The 12,673-nt window shown below is 42.9% G+C and overlaps 1 protein-coding gene across 1 annotated transcript in view; it reads right to left on the bottom strand.

Moving 5' to 3' along the window:
• Positions 1–12,673, bottom strand: part of PTPRB (protein tyrosine phosphatase receptor type B) — a 107,656-nt gene that overhangs the window by 80,622 nt on the left and 14,361 nt on the right. Inside the window, exon 3 of the mRNA XM_074942052.1 lies at positions 3,523–3,764. Within this exon, the coding sequence (XP_074798153.1) occupies positions 3,523–3,764 (242 nt within the window). The remainder of the gene's footprint in view (positions 1–3,522; positions 3,765–12,673) is intronic.

The raw sequence follows: 12,673 nt of genomic DNA, 5'->3' as shown, positions 1-12,673 counted from the left end.
GTTTATTCCCCTCCCCCCCCCACCACTGTTCCTCAGATGTTCTTGTTAACTGCTGGAAATGGCCCACCTTGATTATCACTACAAAAGGTTCCCCCCCCGCCCCACTCTCCTGCTGGTAATAGCTCATCTTAAGTGATCACTCTCCTTACAGTGTGCATGATAAACATGCATTTTTTCATGTTCTGTGTGTATATAAATCTCCTCACTGTATTTTCCACTGAATGCATCCGATGAAGTGAGCTGTAGCTCACGAAAGCTTATGCTCAAATAAATTGGTTAGTCTCTAAGGTGCCACAAGTACTCCTTTTCTTTTTAAAAATACATAAACTAAATATACATTTGGAATGAAAGAAGAAAAATCTGTGTTTGAGGAACATGGCAAACTTTTTTTGTTCAAATTTGCAGGTACGTTTCTAGACAATCACCCCCTTGCCCTTTCCTTTACCAATTGGTCTTAATGAAATCAGGAGAAGCTTCAGAGCTTCAACCAAATGTTGAATTTTACCTAAAAGGATTGAATTCTCCTGAAGAGGTTGTTTCCAACCAGAATAATTCAGTTGTATTGTGCTTTATGGCAAAAGAGAGCCAAATTTCAAAATTTCATCCTGGGAGATTCACAAGTAAGAGGATGCTGCTGCTTTTTCTGTGTTGTCCTTAAATTGAGAAGCAGTTCTTTTTTTATTGATTGACTGACTGATTGTTACTCCTGCAATTGAAAAGGCTTTAAAAGCCTCACCCTTCCTGTATTTTCATTGGAAAATAAGTATAGATTTGTGGACTTCCAGGAATCCTTCTGTATATTGCAGAGGACAGTGACACTCAAGGGTAAGGATTGCCAGAGATGTCTATCCCAACACCGGAATAAGGGATAGGATAGGCCACTGATGGTAATATATTTTAACAGAATAAACAGCATAATACCAAATAATTAATTCTAAGTTGGTACTGAACAGACACACTCTTAGTAAATCAGTAAGCATGGCCTTTAGCAGTTACTGAATCAGTCTGCTCAGCCAAGAATTTTATTTTTTTTAAAAAAAGCTGGAAGTGAGTTTTGGGAGTGCCCGGATGTGTGTCTAATAGCAGGCTCCAGTCTTTTTCAGACACTTTCCCAAGGTTTCCTGGCTTTTTTTTTTTTTTAAACACCAACTGTGCTCTCTCTCTTTTTTTAATCAGAAGGAAATGGGCTTTGCATAGCTTTTGTCACAGCTTTGAAAGTACAAGCTGCAGATTTACTTGCAACCCAAAGCTGCTCTAAACTAAACATTTTGTTTGATTCAAGTGCCGCCATTGTCCCCCCAAAATGGGTTTGTTCACAGGCAAACAACGTCAAGGCTTTTATTCTGTAAGCTATGGAGACTGGCCTGTGTTGGTACTGTTCACAGACATCATTGTGTTCCTAACAATGATACTACGTACTTATATAGCTTTTTCTATTTTCAAAGCATTGTACAAACATTATACAATCCTTTAAACACCCATGGCAAGTGGACAAATAAATGTTTTAACCCCATTTTACAGATAGGGAAACTGAAAGACCAGCAGTTTAAGGCCAAAAATGTTAAACTTGTATGTCTAAAGCGAAGCACCTAAATTAAAGTGGCTTGATGTAGCTGGGAGCTGCAGGTGCTCAATACCTCCAAAAATTAGATCACTTTTATGTAAATGCCTAATATGGATTTAAGTGCTTCACTTTAGGCCTCTAGGCTTGAAAAATTTGACCTATGTGATTTGCTGAAGTCCACTGATGTGAATCATTGACAAAACCAGGACTAGAATTTAGGAATTCCTAGTTCACTAGATCATGATGTAGCCTGATTTTTCCAAAACTTTGATGGGGGTACTTTGTGGCAGTGTGGGGAGGCAGAGTGTAAGTTTGCTATTAACAACAGAAGATTTTGTGTAATATTTCCATTCAGAGTGAAGTTACCAGTAGGCCCTTAGCGTTCTAGTTGGAGTGCATGTACCTTAATGGTGTGTGTGAGACAGCTAGCTTGATGTACTTTGAATGCAAATCATATAGGGTAACATCTAATTCACTTGCATGAAACCTGAAAAATCAAATCATACCTGGGTGCAAAATCCTCCCTCAGCTCAGCACCGGACTGCGGGGTTGCAGTGCAGCAACTTTACCTCTTGCTGCAGTTGCTCCAGCCTATATGCTGGGATAGCAGCTACAGCCTCTCTGCACCTTTTGTGCAGTGTGTTTGGATTCTGGATCTGCATAGTCCTGGGTCACATTGCTCCCCCGTCTACCTCCAGCGCTGCCCTCCACACCAGCTTATGCAGAATGGGTGCAGAGATGCTCTTTGTGGCAAACCAGGGATGTGGAGGCCTCGCTTTGAGGCCTCTCCATCCACAGTCCATCCATCCATTCCCCCCGGCGCCCCCACCCCCAGCAAAGCCTAGGTGGTGCTGACATCCTTGGGCAGGCCCACTGAATCAGGGTGAATTTCACCTTTACAGTGAAGACCATTGAATAAACAGAAAACTTTTATAGAGCACTCCGAACAGCTGCATGGTAGTTAGTTCTACTGGAATACATACAAAACTGGGCAGATACAAAGCACATTTCCCAGTCTCATCCAAAGTAATGCTGGCACCTAAAGTAATGACTAAACACTTTTATTTGCCCATTCCAACTTTTTAGCACAGAAAATATCCCATGGCAATAGAAGCAACATGGAATTGAAGGGATTTGAAACATCAGTATATCTGTAGCAGTGATATAACAAATTACATATCACATTCTTTAAACCTTACTGTCTGCACATAGCCAGATTTTTACAGATGATCTGTGTTTTTGCATCCACACACTGTGTTTTTCTCCTACAGTACTTGACTGTACCTTGCAGAGATGCACACAGAGGGAAGGGTGGAAGGCATCCTATAGAGTCCACATGTGCACTGCTACATCCTTTTACAGGGTGAAACTTAGGACTCTTTGCTGGTTTTTCTGGCCTATGCATAAAAAGTCTGCCTCCTTCCCATCTCTGCTCTCCCCCTGTGGGTGAGTGGGCCCTAAGTGAAGCAAGGAAAGAGCAACCTCTGTGGTTCCCTGAGTACAGGGCTTGTAGTTTTGCCTAACACTTACGCAAGGTGGCAGTGAAAAAGTGCTTTACACCATCTTCACACTGCATATCCCCAACATAAGAGCCAGGCTGAATCTAGCTCACAATTATTTAAGTCATTCAGACATCACCCGCGTATACCTGAAAACCATGTATTTAACTCAACTACCTAAATTGCACATAGGATTACTTGCACCTGCAAAACAGCTGAAAATCAGGCTCATAAGGTTGGAATAGCACTTTTCTTTTCAATAGAGATGGAACCACAGCTCACACAGCATGCCAACTGGAGAATCAGAAATAGCACCCTGTCCTCTGCCCGCTCAGCTGGACTGCACTTACTCTGAATATGTCCCCTGGCATTTTCAAGGTTCTTCTCAATGCATTTGACACAGATACGGAATGACTGAAAACCAGGCCCAATATATTCCAATTAACTTGTCTGCCTTACCTCTTCTGGGGTACTGAAGTATTGATAGGTAGTTGCTGGAATCCAGGATTTCTCTGTTACTGCAGACAACTTCAGGGTCAGATAGAGTTTTTCATTAGTGTTTTTACTGTAGTTTTCTGTAATGTTTCTGATGAAGATCTCTGTGCTACTCCTATGGAAATTCCCAGGACTAGATGTAATAGCATTAAAGGGAGAGGAGGTACTTCTACTGTTCTCCAAGATGCAGAAAATCCAGTGCAGATCTAAGATGAATAAAGGACAATAACTAAAATTAGCTTCATATTTGCTCATCATCCGTTCTTTCAACAGTAAAGACCCTGGAACCTGTTATACTGTAAGTAGTTTAGTTTAAGTGTATCTGTCAGTTCTATAGCCTTGGAAACAGATGTTTTATAGACCTTTCGCTTACATGATCAGAATATTCGTGAAAACCATAGTAAAATAAAATTACTGGATCTTTTAAACCATCAATTTTAAGCAGAATTCCCCATTGATTCTGAGGAGGGAGATAGTGCTTTGATTTTGATGGCACGATATGGCTCACAGAATTTTGCACTTATTTGAATGTATTGGATATCAAAAGATTCCAATTTCTTAGGGGAAACTAATTATTTGCATCACATTCCAGGCTAGAGTCTAATCTAATTTACAGTGATGTAAATGCAGAGGGACATAATTCAAGCTAATGAAGTTGCTTTAGTGTAAATGCAGCCTAAATGTGGCCCTCTGTATCACAAGTGTGATGCTTGCATTTTACTTTTAATTCTTGCTTGAAAATAGTAGATCAAAGAATTCAAAACAACCTTGACAAATTGGAGAACTGTTTTGATTTAGACAAGATGAAATTCAATAAAGACAAGTGCAAAGTACTTCACCTACTAAGGAAAAATCAAATGAACAACTACAAACTGGGGAATAACTGACTAAGTGGTAGTACTGTTGAAAAGAATCTGATGGTGGATGAAAAATGGAACATGAGCCAACAATGTGATGCAGTTGCAAAAAAAAGGTGAGATGGCCTGGGGAAAGGATAGCTCAGTGGCTTGAGCATTTGCCTGCTAAACCCAGGGTTGTAAGTTCTCTCCTTGATGGGGCCCTGTAGGGATCTGGGGCAAAAATTGGGGATTGGTCCTGCTTTGAGCAGGGGGTTGGACTAGATGACTTCCTGAGGTCCCTTCCAACCCTGATATTCTATATTAATAGGAGTGTTATTTCTAAGACATGGAAGTAATTTTCCCTTTCTGGTGAGGCCTCAGCTGGAGTCAGGGCTGTCCCTAAGAGGGTGCGGGGCCCGGGACTACCCCCTCATCTGCCCCCACTCCACCCCAAGCCCCCGCCTCGCCTCTTCCTGCCCCATCCTGCCCCCATTCCACTCCTTCCTTCAAGCTCCCACCCCTCCTCTTTCTGGCTTCCGCCCCGTCCCCTGAGCGAGGTTGGGGCCAGGGTGCTTGCTGCTGCCGGCACAAGGCCCCCCGCTATTCCCCCAGGCTGCCCTGGATGCCATGTCCCCCTGAAGCACGCCTCCCGTCCCCCCCCCAAAGCGCGGGGCCCTGGGTGGTTGCCCCATCCTATGGCGGGACGGCTCTGGCTGGAGTACTGTGTCCAGTTCTGGGCAGCGCACTTTAGGAAAGATGTGGACAAATTGGAGACATGCCAGAGCAGAGCAACAGAAATTTAAAAAAGTTTAGAAAACCTCACCTCTGAGGAAATGTTAAAAAAACTGGGCATGTTTAGTCTTCAGAAAAAAAGACTGAGGGGGGACTTGATAACAGTCTTCAAATATGTTAAGGGCTGTTACAAAGAGGATGGTGATCAATTGTTCTGTATCAAGGGGGATTTAGGTTTGATATTAGGAAAACTTTTCTAACTATAAGGTTAGTTAAGTTCTGGAATAGGCTTCAAAGGGATGTAGTGGAATTCCCATCATTGGAGGTTTTTAAGAACAGGTTGGACAAACACTTGTCAGGGATGGTCTAGGTTTACTTGATTCTGCTTCAGTACAGGGGGCTGGGCTCAATGACCTCTCAAGGTCCTTTCCAGCTCCACATTTCAGAGATTCGATGATCGTTTAAAACATTTCCATGTGTACTATTATACCAGTTCTATCCAGAGAGCAAACGACCCTTGGTTGCTGTCTTTTCAAGGTTCTGATAACAATTATATGAGTTAGCTGAATCATTTGCAAATTTGTACCACTGGTTTGTGTTTTTAGTCACGTATCCTTTAGAGAATGCCAAAGTTACAATTAGCATGCAGGAAAGATTTTACTGCACATTTTTCCTCCACATTTTCATGTCTCTTCCTCCCCACTGATATGTATTTAATATCCTTTCTCTGTGGCCAGTAGGGCAGGGTTCAATCTGTGGTGGACTCTTCATCTAGGAGCACCACATTTCGGCTGGGCACTTGGAACTGCTCACCGTCTTCTCCCAGAGAACTGAATCACCATGTCTAGCCTTTACTAGCCTAAAGCCTATGATACTTTTCCTGTCTTTGAACCAGGGTCTTGCACATGACAGAACTTTGTTTTAGTGCTGCACCACTGAGTTGGTTGCCACTTAGAACAATTTTAGCTCACAGGCCTTCTAAAAAGATTTAATGACTGGGTTAGATGTAGCAGAAAATTTCCAGTATGATTACTTAGCATGTAATTATGATGTCTTAGCATGCCAACCTATGTTTACTCCTCTACCAAAAGGATCAGTTGGTGAACTTTCCTCCTAAAATGAATATAACTTTTCTCATATGTTAACTTGCCTATTTAATGCTACTGATAAACTAAAACTTGCATGCTCTTATTTACATCCAGGAATATAACCAAAATATACAAGACATATGTCTTTGTAAGTTACACTTTAATGAACATGTTTCCTCATCCGAACAACACAGTATGTTAGCCCAGCATATATCATCTGAGCCCTTTCAGAGGTATTTTTCAGATGAATATATAACCATACTACTGTATGTATTTTCCCTTTTTTATCTAATTTTGCTCTTCTATGAACAAAAATTTCTAAGTCTCTATTAAATCACAGAAATGTTGATCAAATATTTTACAAAATCCAGGTGCTAAGGCCAATACTGCGGGTCTAATTCTGCTCTCTCTTACACTGGCATAAGGCTGGATTAACTCCACTGAAATCGCTGATGGAACTGGGAGAGCAGCATTTAACCTAAAGTCTGCTCCAGTGGTGCAAAACAGCCAGGATGCTGTTTTAATAGGATATCTGGAGAATCCCCTGGTGCATGTGTGGAGCTCATGTAGTGCTCAGTCTACACTACACAGCTTTTACCAGAGGGGAGAGAGAGGGTGTGGCTAGAGTATCACTGTGCTCTCACTGTCCTCAGTTGCAAGGAGGGCCCCTTGGGGCCATAGAAATGTAGCATTTCTCTGAAACTTCTTTGAGTTACTCCAAAGACTAGACTAGCTGGCAAAAAGGTTGCTTAAAGACAATGGGAGCTACCAGGTGCTCAGCAGCACTTTTGAAAATCAGGCCACTTGATTTGGTGCCTAAATATGGATTTAGAAGCCTAACTTAAAGCACCCATTTTTGAAAATCTTGGCCTCAGCCAAGTCACGTATAGCTAAATAGCAATGATTGCAGCAGGAAATAGTTTGCATTGCATTGCCGGCTGGGTTTTAGGTAAGCTTCAACTCCATAAAAGGGCAGGTCCTGACACTAGAGCCACACATATAGCATTCAGCAGGCAGGGGACTAGTAGCTGCGACCATGCAGAAGAGACAGAACTTGATAGACAGAAAGGACTGTAGAGCAGGTGTTTCGCAGAAACACTCCCTCACCTCTGCGAGAAGTTAAACTGAACACAGAATCACACATATGATAGTCATGCTGGACTATCAAGGTCAAGGTCAGTACTACTGTGGGTTTCTAGCCAAAGGACTCTTCTAGTCAACATAAGATTGATCACAGGAGCCAGTCAGTTACCTTTCACTATATAAATCAGTCTCTTATTCTATTTTCAGGAGTACTGCTCAATATAGACATGCTCCGCTGCACATTGAAATTGATGGTAGCTTTGCACTGACTTCAATAAAAACAGAATCAGACCTAATATTATTTTTCCAAGGGACCAGCACCACTGTCCTGATACAAGGATTCCTGGTCCATCTTAAACAGAAGGTATTTGTTAAAGAAACTACCCATCGTAGACACAAACAGATGTCCACACAGCTTGGAGTTCCAGCGTTGTATCTCTTTTTGACCAGGGAGCATCCACCTGCTTAGAAATCTATACAGCACACAGAGAGCTCTAGGGTAGGCTTTTCAAAGGTGTTCAGCGTTGTTCTAATTCACTGGTTCTCAAACTTTTGTATTGGTGACCCCTTTCACAGATTTCAGAGTAGCAGCTGTTTTAGTCTGTATCCGCAAAAAGAAAAGGAGGACTTGTGGCACCTTAGAGACTAACAAATGTATTTGAGCATAAGCTTTTGTGAGCTACAGCTCACTTCATCGGATGCATTCAGTGGAAAATACAGTGAGCAGATTTATATACACAGAGAATGTGAAACAATGGATGTTACCATACACATTGTAAGGAGAGTGATCAGGTAAGGTGAGCTATTACCAGCAGGAGAGCGGGGGGAGGAGGGGGACCTTTTGTAGTGATAATCAAGGTGGGCCATTTCCAGCAGTTGACAAGAACGTCTGAGGAACAGTGTGTGTGTGTGGGGGAATCAACATGGGGAAATAGTTTTACTTTGTGTAATGACCCACTCACTCCCAGTCTCTATTCAAGCCTAAGTTAATTGTATCCAGTTTGCAAATTAGTTCCAATTCAGCAGTCTCTTGTTGGAGTCTGTTTTTGAAGTTTTTTTGTTGAAGAATTGCCACTTTTAGGTCTGTAATCGAGTGACCAAAGAAATTGAAGTGTTCTCCTACTGGTTTTTGAATGTTATAATTCTTGACATCTGATTTGTGTCCATTTATTCTTTTACGTAGAGACTGTCCAGTTTGGCCAATGTACATGGCAGAGGGGCATTGCTGGCACATGATTGCATATATCACATTGGTAGATGTAAAAAGAAAAGGAGTACTTGTGGCACCTTAGAGACTAACCAATTTATTTGAGCATGAGCTTTCGTGACCTACAGCTCACTTCATCGGATGCATACTGTGGAAATTGCAGAATACATTATTATATACACAGACACCATGAAACAATACCTCCTCCCACCCCACTCTCCTGCTGGTAATAGCTTATCTAAAGTGATCATCAAGATGGGCCATTTCCAGCACAAATCCAGGTTTTCTCACCCTCCGCCCCACCACAGACAAACTCACTCTCTTGCTGGTAATAGCCCATCCAAAGTGAGCACTCTCTTCACAATGTGTATGATAATCAAGGTGGGCCATTTCCTGCAGGAATCCAGGTTCTCTCACCCCCTCACCCCCCTCCAAAAACCACACACACAAACTCTCCTTACAACGTGCATGAAAATCAAGGTGGGCCATTTCCAGCACAAATACAGGTTTTCTCACCCCCCCACCCCCATACACACACAAACTCACTCTCCTGCTGGTAATAGCCTATCCAAAGTGACCACTCTCCTTACAACGTGCATGAAAATCAAGGTGGGCCATTTCCAGCACAAATCCAGGTTTTCTCACCCCCCCCCCCCCAAAAAAAAAAACCCCACACAAACTCACTCTCCTGCTGGTAATAGCCTATCCAAAGTGACCACTCTCCTTACAACGTGCATGAAAATCAGGTGAACGAGGCTCTGATAGTGTGGCTGATGTGATTAGGCCCTATGATGGTGTCCCCTGAATAGATATATGGACACAGTTGGCAACGGGCTCACTGTATTTTCCACAGCATGCATCCGATGAAGTGAGCTGTAGCTCACGAAAGCTTATGCTCAAATAAATTCGTTAGTCTCTAAGGTGCCACAAGTCCTCCTTCCCTTTCACAGAGTAAGCCTCTGAATGTGACCTCCCTTATAAATTAAAAACACTTTTAAAATATATTTAACACCATTAGAAATGCTGGAGGCAAAGTGGGGTTTGGAGTGGAGGCTGACAGCTTGTGACTCCCCATGTAATAACCTCGCGACCCCCAGTTTGAGAACCCTTGTTCTAATTGTTCCCATTGAAATCAATGGAAAAACTCTCACTGACTTCAATGGGAACAATTAGGCCAACAGGGAGTAATTTTTTAAAGATGACCTCTGGTGGCTGAATGACATACTGCATGTAAACATACTACAACCATCAGTAACAAAGCATGAGAACGTTATGAAAACGCACAGATTACATCTATCTTGCAAACTGCATATACACATTCCTCTTTTGCCACCTAAGCAAAATAAGGCCATTTACAAGAACGTGAAATCCATCAGTTTTGGGAATATGATGGTAGTGTGCAGTGCAAAAATATATTGCTGATTTAGTTGCCAAATACTAGTATCCTATCATGACTCCTAAATACCCAGACAAGCTGGTCTGGCACAGCTTTTTGGAACTTCTCAGATCTTGTAAGATTGGCTACCGGGGGTAAGCAGAAACAGTTTCAAATAAGTGATGTTGGATTATAACTGAAACAGGCATGAATCAGACTCATAACTGAATCAGAATCATAACTTCCTTGTTACGGAATCATGAATCAGAATCATAACTTCCCTGTTACGGAAGTTAAGGGAAGCTATGATATAAAATCAGTTCTAAGCAATTATTGGAAATAGAAGGGCAATGTTTTAAAAGGGTCTGTATGTTTTGCGGGAAAAATGAATGTTGGATTTAGATTTCTAACTACTTGAACTGTCGGTAGCCTGCAAAAATGGATGCCATTTTTAAAAATCAGGCTCCGTCTTTTGTTGCAGGTAAGAATACGGAAGAGTAGCAGAAACTGACAAATGGTATGTTTTTAAAGCCTTCTCTGTGTAGTTCCTTAAAAGTTAAAAAAATGGATTTTACCTTAGAAAAATGTCTTCCTCGTCTGAGACTTTGCATTACAGGGTTTATCCTTGAGCAAATTTTTGTATCTCATGGATACATGGGGGAAGCTGAACTGGTTCAGATAAAAACAAGAATGCCCCCAAACTGCACCCTAAACCCACATGTTTCCTTACACTTACTGGTTTTGGAAATTCTGTAGTATCCCCAAGAGAGCCAGTTCTTGAGGTGATTCCAATGCCAATGGAAGCAGGACATTCCAGATATCTAATGTGACACCTGCTTCCAGCCTATTTCCACAGCCCCAAGAGATTAAGAACGTGAGAATGGCTATACTGGGTCAGACCAAAGGTCCATCTAGCCTAGTATCCTGTCTTCCAACAGTGGCCAGTTCCAGATGCCCCAGAGGGAATGAAAAGAACAGGTAATCACCAAGTGATCCATCCCCTGTCACCCATTCCTAGTTTCTGGCAAACAGAGGGTCTAATAACACCATCCCTGCCCATCCTGGCACATAGTCATTAATGGACCTATCCTCCATGAATTTGTCTAGTTCTTATTTTAACCCTGTTATAGTCTTGGCCTTCACAACATCCTCTGGCAAAGGGTTCCACAAATTGACTGTGCACTGTGTGAAGAAATACTTTCTTTTGTTTGTTTTAAACCTGCTGCCTATTAATTTCATTGGGTGACCCTTAATTCTTGCGTTATGAGAAGGAGTAAATAACACTTCCTTATTTACTTTCTCCACACCAGTCATGATTTCATAGGCCTCTATTATATCCCCCCTCAGCTGTCTCTTTTCCAAACTGAAAAGTCCCAATCTTATTAATCTCTCCTCATACAGAAGCTGTTCCAAACCCCTAATCATTTTTGTTGCCCTTTTCTGAAACTTTTCCAATTCCAGTATATCTTTTCTGAGATGAGGTGACTACATCTGCACATAGTGTTCAAAATGTGGGCGTACCATGGACTTATATACAGTCAATATGATATTTTCTGTCCTATTATCTATCCCTTTCTTAATGATTCCCAACATTCTGTTAGATTTTTTTGACTGCCACTGCACATTGAGTGGATGTTTTCAGAGAACTATCCACAGTGACTCCAAGATCTCTTTCATGAGTGGTAACAGCTAAATTAGACCCCATCATTTTATATGTATAGTTGAGATTATGTTTTCCAATGTGCATTACTTTGCATTTATCAACATTGAATTTCATCTGCCATTTTGTTGCCCAGTCACCCAGTTTTGTGAGATCCCTTTGTAGCTCATCGCAGTCTGCCTGGAACTTAACTACTTGAGTAGTTTTGTATCAGCTGCAAATTTTGCCACGTCACTGTTTACCCCTTTTTCCAGATCATTTATGAAGAGGGCTCTGTGTCTGTCGCGGAGGTCACAGGAAGTCACGGATTCCGTGACTTCCTGTGACCTCCGTGACTTCTGCAGTAGTCAGTGTGGCTGACCCCAGCGCTGCCCTGGGACCAGCTGCTCATGTGGTGCTGGGGACAGCTACACTGGCCACTGTTGGAGCAGCCTGGGGCCAGTCACACCAGCTGCTGCTCTGGCGACCCTGGGCAGCTGGCCTCGGGGACCACACGAACAGCGGCCTATGAGGCTGACCTAGGGGACTCCCTGAGTGGTGGACCCGGGGGCAGTGGGAGCAGCTGCAGCTCGGTGGCTCCCGGCAGTGGTCCTGGGGCGGCTGAAGCAGTGCCTGGCCCCTCGGGGCTTCCCCCATCTCCCAGAAGCAGCCGGAGCAGCAGTGGGGCCTCCTGGGCTTTCCCTTTCCCCTGGCGGCAGCCGGAGTGGTAGCGGGCCCCCAGGGCTTCCCCTCCCCCCATCAGCAGCTGGTGCCACAGGCCCTCCCGGGTTCCATCCCCGCAGCTGCTGCCGTGGCCCCCTCAGACTTCCCCTCCAAGATTCAATCAGGGGTATTTATGGTATATAAGTCATGGACAGGTCACGGGCGTGATTTTTTGTTTCTTGCCCATGACCTGTCCATGACTTTTACTAAAAATACCCGTGATTAAATCATAGTCTTATTTATACATATATTGAATAGGACTGGTCCCAGTACAGACCCCTGGGGGACACCACTATTTACCTCTCTCCATTCTGAAAACTGACCATTTATTCCTACCCTTTGTTTCCTATCTTTTAACTAGTTACCAATCCATGAGAGGACCTTCCCTCTTATCTCATGAAAGCTTACTTTGCTTAAGAGCCTTTGGTG

This window comes from Natator depressus, chromosome 1, assembly GCF_965152275.1.
Source record: "Natator depressus isolate rNatDep1 chromosome 1, rNatDep2.hap1, whole genome shotgun sequence".
Taxonomy (NCBI): Eukaryota; Metazoa; Chordata; order Testudines; family Cheloniidae; genus Natator; species Natator depressus.
This window is presented reverse-complemented; position numbering and strand designations above follow the sequence as displayed.